Source organism: Acanthisitta chloris, unplaced genomic scaffold (assembly GCF_000695815.1).
Source record: "Acanthisitta chloris isolate BGI_N310 unplaced genomic scaffold, ASM69581v1 scaffold24042, whole genome shotgun sequence".
Lineage (NCBI taxonomy): Eukaryota > Metazoa > Chordata > Aves > Passeriformes > Acanthisittidae > Acanthisitta > Acanthisitta chloris.
The window spans coordinates 26239-37094 of NW_008662587.1; the positions used below are offsets into that span (position 1 = coordinate 26239).

The 10856-nt window shown below is 56.1% G+C and overlaps 2 protein-coding genes across 2 annotated transcripts in view; one reads left to right on the forward strand and one right to left on the reverse strand.

Annotated features, from left to right (window-relative positions):
* The window catches only part of CLUAP1 (clusterin associated protein 1), a 27103-nt gene extending 26154 nt beyond the window's left edge, over window positions 1-949 (forward strand). The window contains 1 exon segment of the mRNA XM_009070659.1: window positions 797-949. Within this exon segment, the coding sequence (XP_009068907.1) occupies window positions 797-949 (153 nt within the window).
* Window positions 950-3373: 2424 nt separating this feature from the next.
* NLRC3 (NLR family, CARD domain containing 3) overlaps window positions 3374-10856 on the reverse strand; it is a gene marked incomplete at its 5' end in the record, with an annotated part of 8906 nt that continues 1423 nt past the window's right edge. Inside the window, 16 exons of the mRNA XM_009070660.1 lie at window positions 3374-3464; window positions 3919-4002; window positions 4206-4289; window positions 4497-4580; window positions 4684-4767; window positions 5276-5359; window positions 5609-5692; window positions 5783-5866; window positions 6304-6387; window positions 6764-6847; window positions 7276-7359; window positions 7513-7596; window positions 8051-8134; window positions 8397-8480; window positions 9055-9141; window positions 9746-10856. The exon at window positions 9746-10856 is cut by the window's right edge and continues 621 nt beyond it. Coding sequence (XP_009068908.1) covers window positions 3374-3464; window positions 3919-4002; window positions 4206-4289; window positions 4497-4580; window positions 4684-4767; window positions 5276-5359; window positions 5609-5692; window positions 5783-5866; window positions 6304-6387; window positions 6764-6847; window positions 7276-7359; window positions 7513-7596; window positions 8051-8134; window positions 8397-8480; window positions 9055-9141; window positions 9746-10856 — 2381 coding nt within the window. The remainder of the gene's footprint in view (window positions 3465-3918; window positions 4003-4205; window positions 4290-4496; window positions 4581-4683; window positions 4768-5275; window positions 5360-5608; window positions 5693-5782; window positions 5867-6303; window positions 6388-6763; window positions 6848-7275; window positions 7360-7512; window positions 7597-8050; window positions 8135-8396; window positions 8481-9054; window positions 9142-9745) is intronic.

Genomic DNA, 10856 nt, shown 5'->3' on the forward strand with positions numbered 1-10856 from the left:
AAGGGGGATCAGTGCAGTGTAGCCAGAGTTAGATGCCAGGATCTGTTTGCAGCTTCCTCTTGTGTTTCCCCCTCAGCACAGCCCCAGCATATCCAGGTGTGGAAAGCCAAGGCCTTCAGCTGCAACCCCTTCATTTGGCTCCTGCTCTGCCCTCTGAATTCAGCCTCTCAGCAGGCTCTGGGGCTCAGAGGGTTGCTCAGGGGCTCTTGCAGGTCCCTATGTGTCTGAGATAAGGGAGGGAAGCTAGTGAGGCTGGTTTGAACCCGTTGAGGAGTTCCTAGGGTCATGGAGTTGGGCAGAGCCAGCAGCTGTGTGCCTGGGCTCTCACTTCTGGCGTGGCACACGATGCCTGAGCTCTGCCTGCCTTTGCTGCCTTCTCCCTGCTCCCAGCCTTCCTGTTTTCTTTTGCATTCTTGTCTGGTTTTATCCCTGCTCTGCCTCTCTGTTCTTTCCACTCTGGCTCTCCAAGAGGACACCTGTCCCAGCACGGCCAGGGATACGCAAGGTCTCTGCCAAGGCACAGGTGGGTTCCTCCCTGCTGTTTGCTTCCACTTCACCTTGATTCTTTGGTCTCAGGATATGTATCACTTTAAAGTTAAACACTCTGCCGAGTTTTTAATATCCAGGATCCAGCAGAAGTCAGGGAGGTGGTGTCTGTCAGCCCCCTGGGGTTGGGGAGGTTTGTATGGATTGAGAGAGGAGGAGGGCAGCACTGCCATCCCTTACTTTTGGGCTGGCAAAGATGCTCTGCTGTGGGAGAACTGAGCTGCTTCTGAATTCGTTTCCCTTTCTGCAGGAGGACTCGGGGGATAGTGAGATTGACCTGGATGAAGATGAAGACGAGGAGGAGGATGATCTAGAAGATGACAGCATGGAAATCTCCCCGAGCAAATCCAGTCTTCGAGCAAGGAAGCCAGAGCCACTGGAGCAAAGTGATAATGACTTCTGAGCCCTTAGTTAGCAGGAGGCATCTTGGAACACAAACTTTGGAGAGCACACACACCAGGAGCTAATATCCTGCTGTCTGAAAAGCACCTGTCAGCATAAGTTCAGGAGTCAGTAAATAATGTTCATTAAGCATGGATTGCCAGGCTAGTGACTCCCAGAGCATCAGCAGCTCATCCATAATGAGGCTCACAGTAATGTGCAGTTATTTCCATAATTGCACTAAACTGGCTCTCGTGCACTCAGTGCCAGAAGTCTCACTCCAGTGAGCATCATGTGCCTGATTTCCCTGCATTTTATTATGTCCAAACATTTTTTTTTTGGCTTAATAAAATTGGATGAAAAGCTGCTCTGGGAATGCATTTCAATTGATTTTAAATCTGGTTTCAATCTATTTATCCTAAGCATATCCTTTACTTGATTGTGGGCTTGTCTCTGCCAAGAGCAGCACCAGTGAGACTGGTATGGAGTTAAAACCAGGAAATGAGTGTGGAGGAGCTCAAATACCACATACAGTGCCTGAAGGGACTCCAAGAGAGCTGCAGAGGAGGGACTTGGGACAAGGACCTGGAGTGACAGGACAAGGGGTAATGGCTTTAAACTGAAGGAATATAGATTTAGATTGGATATTGGGAAGGAATTCCTCCCTGTGAGGTGCTGAGGCACTGGCACAGGTTGCCCAGAGCAGCTGTGGCTGCTCCATCCCTGGGAGTGTTCCAGGCCAGGTTGGATGGGGCTTGGAGTACCCTGGGCTGGTGGGAGGTTGTCCCTGCCCATGGCAGGGGATGGAACTGGATGAACTTTAAGGTCCCTTCCAACTGAATCCATTCAGTGACGTATCTGACCCAAGAAAAATCCCTCAGGGGCCTGGCCCCAGCCTCCCACTCAGGGCTGGATTCACAGTTACAGTTTGCTGGTGGTGTTTCAGATCCTGTTTCAGCTCGGGGTTAGGTAGAGGCTTTGGTCAGAGCTGGGCCTGAGCTTCAGTCTGCCCTGAAATAAGGGTGAAGGAGGTAGGACCCAAGTCACTCAGCATCACCATATCCTACTGAAGAGTGTGTGCTGGTCTGTGGCACCTCGTGGAAAATCCATGAGCCTTCTCATCACAGCAGCACAGGAGATGAGGTCTGCAGCTCACCCCAGACATCAAGCAGTGCAAGAACAAGGCTGCACAAGGGCATCTTCTCATGCAGGAACCAGTTTATTTCCAAGTATGTACATATCCACAGCTCAGCCCAGCATTTCTGGGGTCGGCCCCAAGGCCCTGCAGCAGTCACTGGCTGCCCTGAGTGGGCTGGGAGTGGGGAGAGTGAGCAGTGGCTGGGGGAGGCTCTGAGGGGTTTCACAGTGTGGCTACTAGTCCCCCTGCAACCCTGGCACCTTCTGGAGAGGCACTGGGTCTCTGCACCACACATGAAGGCATCCCCTGGCTCATCTGCTTTCAGGCTGCAGCTGGGACTCTGGGACATTGGGAAGACATATCCCAATGTCACAGACTTGTTCACCTGTGACAACAGCAGGAGACCCAAGACCTCCAGCCTGAGCTTGAGAGGCAGAACGTCAGGCTGAGGCAGTCCCAGTGTTGCAGTGAGATTGGTGTGCTGGGGACAGCCCATCCTCATGCAGGGCAGTTCCTTATGTTTACCTTCCTACTCCCATTTTCCTGAGGCCTTTTCATTTCTCAAGGTTTTTCTAGATGGTTCCACTCCTGTGCCCTGGGTTGCCTGACTCTTAGGTGGAGAACAGCTCTACCAAACACTCCAGACATGCCTGGCCAGCACCAGTCTGTTACTGGGGACATGGCAGCAGTGCTCTTACCAGGGCAAGACAGCAGCAAAACTCTCCTATCCCTCTGGGGTTTCAAGGGGAGCCTGCAGGGCCAGGCTGTGTTGAGCCAGGTGGGAAGGTGAATCCTGCCTGTTTTACCCATTTCTCCTGGAATCTCTGGCAGCAGCAGATGGAGGAGGAGCCCCTGGAGCCCCAGCTGGGGTGCTGCAGTGTGACTGAGGGTGGGACACGGTGGAGCTCTGGGTTGGTCATCATGTGCCCAGTCAGGGCAGAGTTGGAGCACAGTGCTGTAACCCCATGGACATCACAGGAGGTGCTGCTGCCAGCAGGTAAGTCACCCATGGAAACGGTCTGGCATGTGGGATCTGCACCCTCCTCCCTCCTGTTTGCATTTCACCCATTGCTTGAAGCTCCCCCACAGCCTGGATGAACAGGGACATGGGTGTACATCCCTCAGCTTTCAACACGAGCCAGTCTTGACCCTCTTGCACTGCTGATCTGGACCCTTAGGTTTGCCTGGGCTGTGCCCTGAGCTCTCCTTGCCCCAGCTCTCCTCCCTGAGAGGGGCACCAAGCTGCTCTCTGCAGTCACACTGGCCCTAGGGCCCCACTGGGCCCCTCCTGGCTGCAGCCAGACACCCTCACACGTCCACCACGCAGTCGGGCGAGTTGGTCCGGATCGCATCCGAGATCATCTTGGCTCCCGACTGGCCGATGCGGTTCCCCTGCAGGCTGGGGGCAAAGAGGCTCAGGCTCAGGCTTGGACATGAGGCAGAGCAGGGTCCTTCGTGGCTATGGGAAATGCTCCCATCCAGCACCACCTCTGCCCTCCCCACATCATCCAGGAGCTCTTGCTGGGGCCTCAGTCACAGGGGACTCTGGGTATGAGAGCCAGGTGAGCTGGACAAAGCCCCTGGGGAGCTGGAGAGGCTGAGCCAGCCCATCCCTGGGATGTTTTGGAGAGTGTTTGGCTTCTGGAGTGGTTCTTTGCCCCAGAGGCACCTCTGGAGAGGAGCTGTGGGGTCTGGGCCGTGCAGGTGTGGTGGCTGTCACACAGAAGCAGCATGGCATGCCCCTGCCCCACTGGGGAGGTCCCTGTGGGGCAGTCAGGAATGGGCAGTGCCAATGGTGGGGAAGGTCCCAGGGTGATTCCCTTGGTCTCCCCCATCCCTCCCTTTCCACTTACTTCACATAGGTGAGGCCATGGTTGCCCTTCAGAGCGGTGGCAATGCAGATGGCTCCATCCATACCCAGGGAGTTTTCCTGCAGGCTGGGGGAGGCAGAAGGGTCAGGGAACACTGGCTAGGAAGATGTGGCCACCAGAAAGGAATGCATGGCATAGTCACAGGGAAAAGCCACCTGCTCAGGGGTTTGCCCCACTGAGAACTGCTGAGTTGGCCATCCCTTTGCTGCTCCCTCCAGGAAGGTCTGGAAAGGCTCTTCCTGGCTTCTCCTGGAGAGTGGGATACTTACTTGAGCCGGCGGAGGCTGCGGTTCACCTTCAGCGCATTGGCCATGGCCTTGGCCCCTGCCACACCGATGGAGTTTCCCCGCAAGCTGCAAAGAGATGCAGGAGGTAAGGACAGTCCAGGATGGTCCTGGGGGGAGAGGTGGTCCCAGAGCAGCGAGTCAGGGGACAAGGCAAACCAGGTCTGGTAGGACACAACGCAGGGTGGAAGTGATGCTGGGATAAGGACCAGGGTCTTGGACTCCCTGGGGGTGTGTCACAGCCATGGGGACTCAATGGCCCCACAGAGCACTTACTCCAGGATCTGCAGGCTCTTGTTGACTATCAGGGCTTCTGCCAGGGCTTGGGCACCAGCTGCACCAACTGAAGCCACTTGCAGGCTGCAAGGGAACAGGGACACCTCAGCACACCTTGAGAGGTGTTCATGGTGTGATTGTTAGACAGACTGAGACACCAGAGCCCCATCTCAGCCTGGATACTCACTGGAGAGCTGCCAGGCTTGTGTTGACCTTCAGTGCAGCAGAGAGGGCAGCGGTTCCCTCGTCCCCGATGGCATTCTCCTGCAAGCTGAGACACAAGAGCTGTGTCTGCCCCAGGAGCAGGGCGAGGGCAGCGAGCACAGGGCAGGGTGCTCAGCATTCCTGAATGGCTTGAGGGGCTCCAGGCCACCAGGCACTTAGAGCATCTCCAGCCAACGACATGCAATGGGGGGATACAACAGCCTTCCAGTGCCTAAAGAGACCCCAGGAGAGCTGCACAGGGACTTTGGATAAGGCCTGGAGGGACAGGACAAAGGGGAATGGCTTCACACTGACAGCAAGCAGGGAAGGATGGGATATTGGGAAGGAATTCCTCCCTGTGAGGGTGCTGAGGCACTGGCAAAGGTTGCCCAGAGAAGCTGTGGCTGCTCCATCCCTGGGAGTGTTCCAGGCCAGGTTGGATGGGGCTTGGAGCAACTTGGGCTAACGGGAGGTGTTGCTGCCACCGCCCCTGGAGTGATGTGAGGGCAGAGTCCTCGGGCAGGTCCTGGTCAGGAGGTGCTGCCCAGAGCCCATCCACCTGTGTCCTCACTTACTCAAGGGTGGCCAGGCTGCTGTTGGACTGTAGTGCTTGTGCCAGGGCCGTGGCAGCTTTTGCCTGGATGAAGTTCCACTGCAAGCTGCAAACAGGAGAAAACATGAGGGGAAGCCTGTGGCTGTGAGTGTGCCCTGTTCCCTCCAGGCTCAGCACTCATCCACCCCCACCCCTCGTGGTGGAGGGTTAGTCCAGAATGTCAGAGCACACCTCCCGGGCAGGGTGACCCAGGAGTGCCACCCTCACAGCCTGCAGGGGCTGAGGGTCGGGAACAGTTTCCCTGCCTGTGTCCACACAAGGTCTTCCAGCCAAGGCAGGTCAGGGGGACACTCACTGGAGGGACGTGAGCGCGTGGTTCTCTCTCATGGCTAATGCGATGGCTTTGCCGCCCTCGTCGTACAGCAGGTTTGCTGCTAAGCTGCAGCAGGGACAGAGGACACAGGTCATGCATGCAAAGTTTAGGACAGATAAAGGTTGTGGGTTCCCTCCTGGGGCCCGTGGGACTCACTCCAGCTTCCTGAGGGTGGTGTTGGTCCGCAGGGCGTGAGCGATGGCAGGGCCTCCCTCCTTGCTGATGGAGTTCTCCCGGAGGCTGCAGATAGACACAGGGCTGGGGAGGAGTGGCTGAGGCATCAGCTGTTCCCCCACAGCCCTCTTCACTCTCTGCTCTGGAGCTGAGACCATCTATTGCACCTGTTGGGTCTGTCTGTCCTGCATCTCTACCAGCATCTGTATCCCTATTCCCTGCATCTCCATTCCCTTTGTATCCCGTGGGCACTGGTGGCCCATCGAGGCTTTTTCTCAGCCTCCTGTCCCTGCTGCAACCCTAACCCTAACCCACTGCTGAACAAATGCTGTCCCAAAAGAAGAAAGCTAATGATGGAGAGAAGATCTTCACAGCTGAGGAGGGACAGGAGCTGCTCTGAGCACACCAGAGCACTTGTGAAGACAACCAGGCACATACCCAGAGTGCCTGTGCCCAGCAGCAGTTTTTGGCCAGGGTGGCCAGAAGGACAGTCAGTCACTTACTTGAGGCTGATGAGTCCCTTGTTGGAGCAGAGAGCTGCTGTCAGCGCCGTGACCCCTGTGCTGCTGATGGAGTTGCTCTGGAGACTGGGACAAAATGGGGAAGGCATGAGGACAGGCAAGTCCTGGCATGGCAGGTAGGCTGGAGGGTCATGTTTGGGGTGAAAAGTGCCCATTTCTGGCCAGGCAGGAGCAGGCTCTGGCTGCTATTGGAATGTTGGGGAGTGAAGGTCTCTGCCAGGCCCCAGCTTAGTACCTTCCTCCTTAGTCAGTTCCCATCACTTATGAGAGAGAGAAGAACCAAAGATACTAATATCCTCCCAAAGAATGGAGCACCCGTGAGTGGGAGAGGTGGGGAGGGTCTGGAGCAGCCTGAGGGGCTCTGGGGGTGGCAGATGTAGCTGGAGGGAGGAGGCTGAGCTCTGTTAGCCAGCAGACCACCAGGTGTGGAGGGAGGACTTACTCGAGGCTTTGCAGGCTGTGGTTCACTCTCAAAGCTTCAGCCAAGGCAATGGAGCCATTGTCTCCCACAGAGTTGCTGGAGAGGCTAAGGTAGAAGAGGAAGAGTAGATGTTACCTGCAGCCATGGCTTGGATTCTCCTCCCTCAGGCTCCTTCTGCTCCAGCAATGAGCTGGAACTCACTGCCATCTCATTTCCAACCTATGCACACCTCTGTTCTTGTGTCTGGTTGGAGCTGCAATGGCTTTTAAAGGTTCCAAGGAGCCCAGAGCCCTGCTGTGTGCCTCTGCTGGAGGGGACACTTGGCCTCTCTGTTCTGCAGAGAGCTCCCTGCATCCATCCCTGGAGGCAGAGAGAGCATCTCCACGGGGTCGCTCTGAGGGCAGCACTGCAGCCCTTGCCTCCTCCACCCACACCATCCCTGGGCAGAGCCAGCAGTGTCCTGTGCCACCCCTGCCCACAGATCCCAGATGTGGCATTGGTATCGCTGTCCCTCTGACTCATGCCCTGCTTACATCAGCTCCCTCAGGCTGCTGTTCTGCTTCAGAGCCTCTGCGATTTTCCTGGCACCCTGAGCTCCCACGGCGTTTTTCTGCAGGCTGCAAAGGTAAGACACCTGTGAATGTCAGGTGCCATGTCCCCATTTGGGGCACCGAGTCTGCTGGGTGGCTGGAGGGAGGACAGCGTCCCCATCTGGGGCACCGTGGTCTGCTGGGTGGCTGGAGGGAGGACAGCAGGTCCCAGGCACTCACTGCAGGGTCACCAGCCTGTGGTTGGTCAGCAGGGCCTCGGCCAGGAAGGTGGCACCATCCTCCTTGATGGTGTTGTGCTGCAGGCTGCAGGGGAGAGGTGTGAAACCATGCATGGCATGCTGTGCAGGGCAGTGCCCACCTGCCCTGGCACTTGGTACCCTTGTCCCTGGCATGAGAAGGGGACCTGGCACCCAAGCATCCCTGCCCAGAAGTCTCCTTCCCACCTTCCCATGGGAGATGCCTCTTTCCATTCACCAGCACCCTGTGAGCTCCCATGCAAGGGATGGACCTGTACCTCAACCCCAACCTGGACCCACTGAAACTGGGAGGTGGGAGAATCCCAACATCTCTGGCCCAGGGCTGCCCTGCTCACCAGGTCTCTGCTGGCTGCACTTGTGCTCAGTGCCCAGCACAGCTGACCCAGGTTGTGTCCAGGGTATCCCCTGGAGGTCAGGAAAACCTTGGTGGGACAGGAAAGGGCTGGAGGGGGCTTGTCCTAGGGATCTGCTCCTGGAGGTGCCACAGAGCTGAGACTTACTTCAGGGAGAGCAGGACTTGGTTCTTTTTCAGTGCATCAGCCAATGCTTTCGCTCCAGTGGGGCCGATGGAGTTGCTCCGCAGGCTGGGGCAGGACAGGCAGGAAAGCCAAGGTTAGCAAAGCTGCAGTGGCACATGCCCAGTTCAAGCCAGATGCCTCCACATGGCACTGCTGAGGTTGGGACATCAGGCCAGCAGCTCGTGGTGGTGGCTGTAGGGGCTGGAGACCCTCCCCAGCTCAGTAAGGCTGGGTGGGATCCAGCCCAGCTCTGATCATGGGAATGTGTATGTGGAATTCCAGTGGATACTGTGTGTGTGGCAGGAGATGGTAAGAGGGGAACACTTACTCCAGCACTGTCAGGCTCCTGTTCACCAGCAGTGACCTGGCCAGGGCTTTGGCTCCTTTGTTGCTGATCTGATTTTCTGCCAAGCTGCCCAGAAAAAGCAAAATTAAGTATTTTTCCAGGGGAGAAAGACTTTCACAGCCCCTGGCAGGTCCCAGGACAGAGCTGGAATGGTGAGCAGAGAAAAGCCATGGGGAGTGTTTGGTTTACACTACAACCAAAGGGGTGGATGCTCACCTGAGGTGGACAGCAGGCAGGGATTGCAAGGACTTAGGTGGAAGGGGCATTTCTAGACTTAAAATTCATTTGTGTCATGAAAAGGGAGCTCAGATTGCAGCAAGGGCACTCTATGTGCAGCCAAGAGGAAGGGCAGGGAGGTGGGGAAAGTGGGGACCCATCTGTCTGGGGTGAGGCATCTCCCTGTGTAGGGGTCAGGAGAACATCCTCCCCACACATCAGAGGCTCCTTGGAGAGCCTCAGCTGGCAGCAATCTGCTGTGACCTTGGGAAGCAGTTTGTTGTGACAATCCATGGATGTCTATGCTTTCTTTAGGAACAGTGAGGGAGGGACATCCCTGGAGGACCTTCACCCTGGTTCTGAGGTGCCCCCAGCTCCACGCTGCATCCCCAGGCAATCCTGTCTGTCCTGGGCCAGGTCCTACCTGAGCTTCTGGATCTGGCAGTCCTTCACGCTCAGCACACTGCCCAGCAGCTCCATCACATTGTCCTTAAACTGGTTATTGTCCAGCCTGGAGAAGACACAAGGAATGGTCAAAAGGAAGTGTTTGGAGAATGAAGCGGAGAAAGGATGACCCTCCCGTGACATCTGTCCATGGCAGGTAGGACAGAGGACATGAGCAGAGCTGACCCCACTGACCACCCTCTGGCAGCTCTCTGGGGGTGGACAGTGTTGGTGGGCCCATGTCTCCATCGACACCTGAGGTTTTGAGTCACATGGGGGACCTCATTGCAGCCTTCCAGGACCTAAAGGGCCTTATGAAAAAGAGGGAGAGTGGCTTTTTACACAGTGATAGGACAAGGAGGAACAGTTTTAAACTAAGAGAGGAGAGATTTAGATTAGAAGTTAGGAAGAAAGTCCTCCCAGTGAGGGTGGTGAGGCACTGGCACAGATTGCCCAGAGAAGCTGTGGCTGTTCCATCCCTGGGAGTGTTCCAGGCCAGGTTGGATGGGGCTTGGAGCAACTTTGGCTAGCGGAGGTTGTCCCTGCCCATGGCAAGGGGTGGGTCTGGATGGACTTTAAGGTCCTTTCCAACCCAAACCATTCTGTGATCCTGTGATTCACAACTTGGCATCTCTGCTTGCTACTCCCAGTGCAATCTAACCATGACTCACCTGAGGTTGTGGCAGAAGAGGAGCTGGGAGAGCAGACTCTTGCAGACATTGTAGGTGAGGCAGTTGGAGAGGTTTGTCTCCTCCATGCAGACGTCAGAGACCTGCAGGAGGTAAGCCAGGGCAGAGCAGTTCACAGGGGTGAGCATTCCAGCCAAGCTCTCAGTCTTCATTGCCTCTTCCACAGTCTTAGCGATCTCCATGTGCTGGATCTCGTACAGGCAGTGCATGGTGTTCACAGTGCGCGAGGAGATGGTGTAGTTGGTGTGCAGGCAGCCTTGGAGGAAGCTGATCGCTTGGCTTCTGAAGCCACTGTGCTCATCCTTCACCAGCAGCCACCCAGAGAGCAGCTTGTTCACCTGTGGGGACAGGAACCCAGAGAGAAAACGGACAAAGATGTCCAGCTGCCTGTCCTCTGTCTGCAGCGACCTCTGGACAGCACTCCTGAAGTGGTTGAGGAAGCCCAGCTTGGGCCAGGACATCCCACTCTCCGTGAAGAGGTCGAATATCGCCCTCTTCGCCGCTGTGTAGTAGTAAAGAGCAGCCAGAAACTCCTGTATGGTTAAGTGGGAGAAATAGTACGCAGTGAAGGTCTGCAGTTCCTCCTTGAGCAGGAGGCGAGTGCACAGGCTGCTCTGCAGCAGGGAGAGGTCGATGCCATATGCCTTCATGTCCTGCTCATAAAACACGTGTTTCCTTCTGAGCAGCCCGTAGAAGGCCATTTTGCCCAGGCTGCCCACGATCTTCTTGCTGTTGTTCACAGCCTGCTCGATCCTGAGGGTTTCCCTTGGCTTTTCTGGCCAGTCGCCACTCAGAGCCATTTTGAAATAGTAGGAGTAGATTTCTGATAAGGTCCTGGGGACAACACTCATTTCTTGGGATTGCTCAGTGCTGTTTTTCAGGTAGTAAGCGATTGAGGAACCAGAAATGCAGCAAAAGGCAGGAACAGTGCACAGGACGTGCAAGGACCTGTTAGCCCTGATGTGCTGCAGCACTTGGCTGGACAGGTCTCTGTTGTCAAGGAACATCTGGTCGAAGAAGTCCTTGATCTCTGCAGCCCCAAACCCTCGGATCTCCGTCATGCGGTCCACCAGCCCGCCGGGGATTTGGCTGG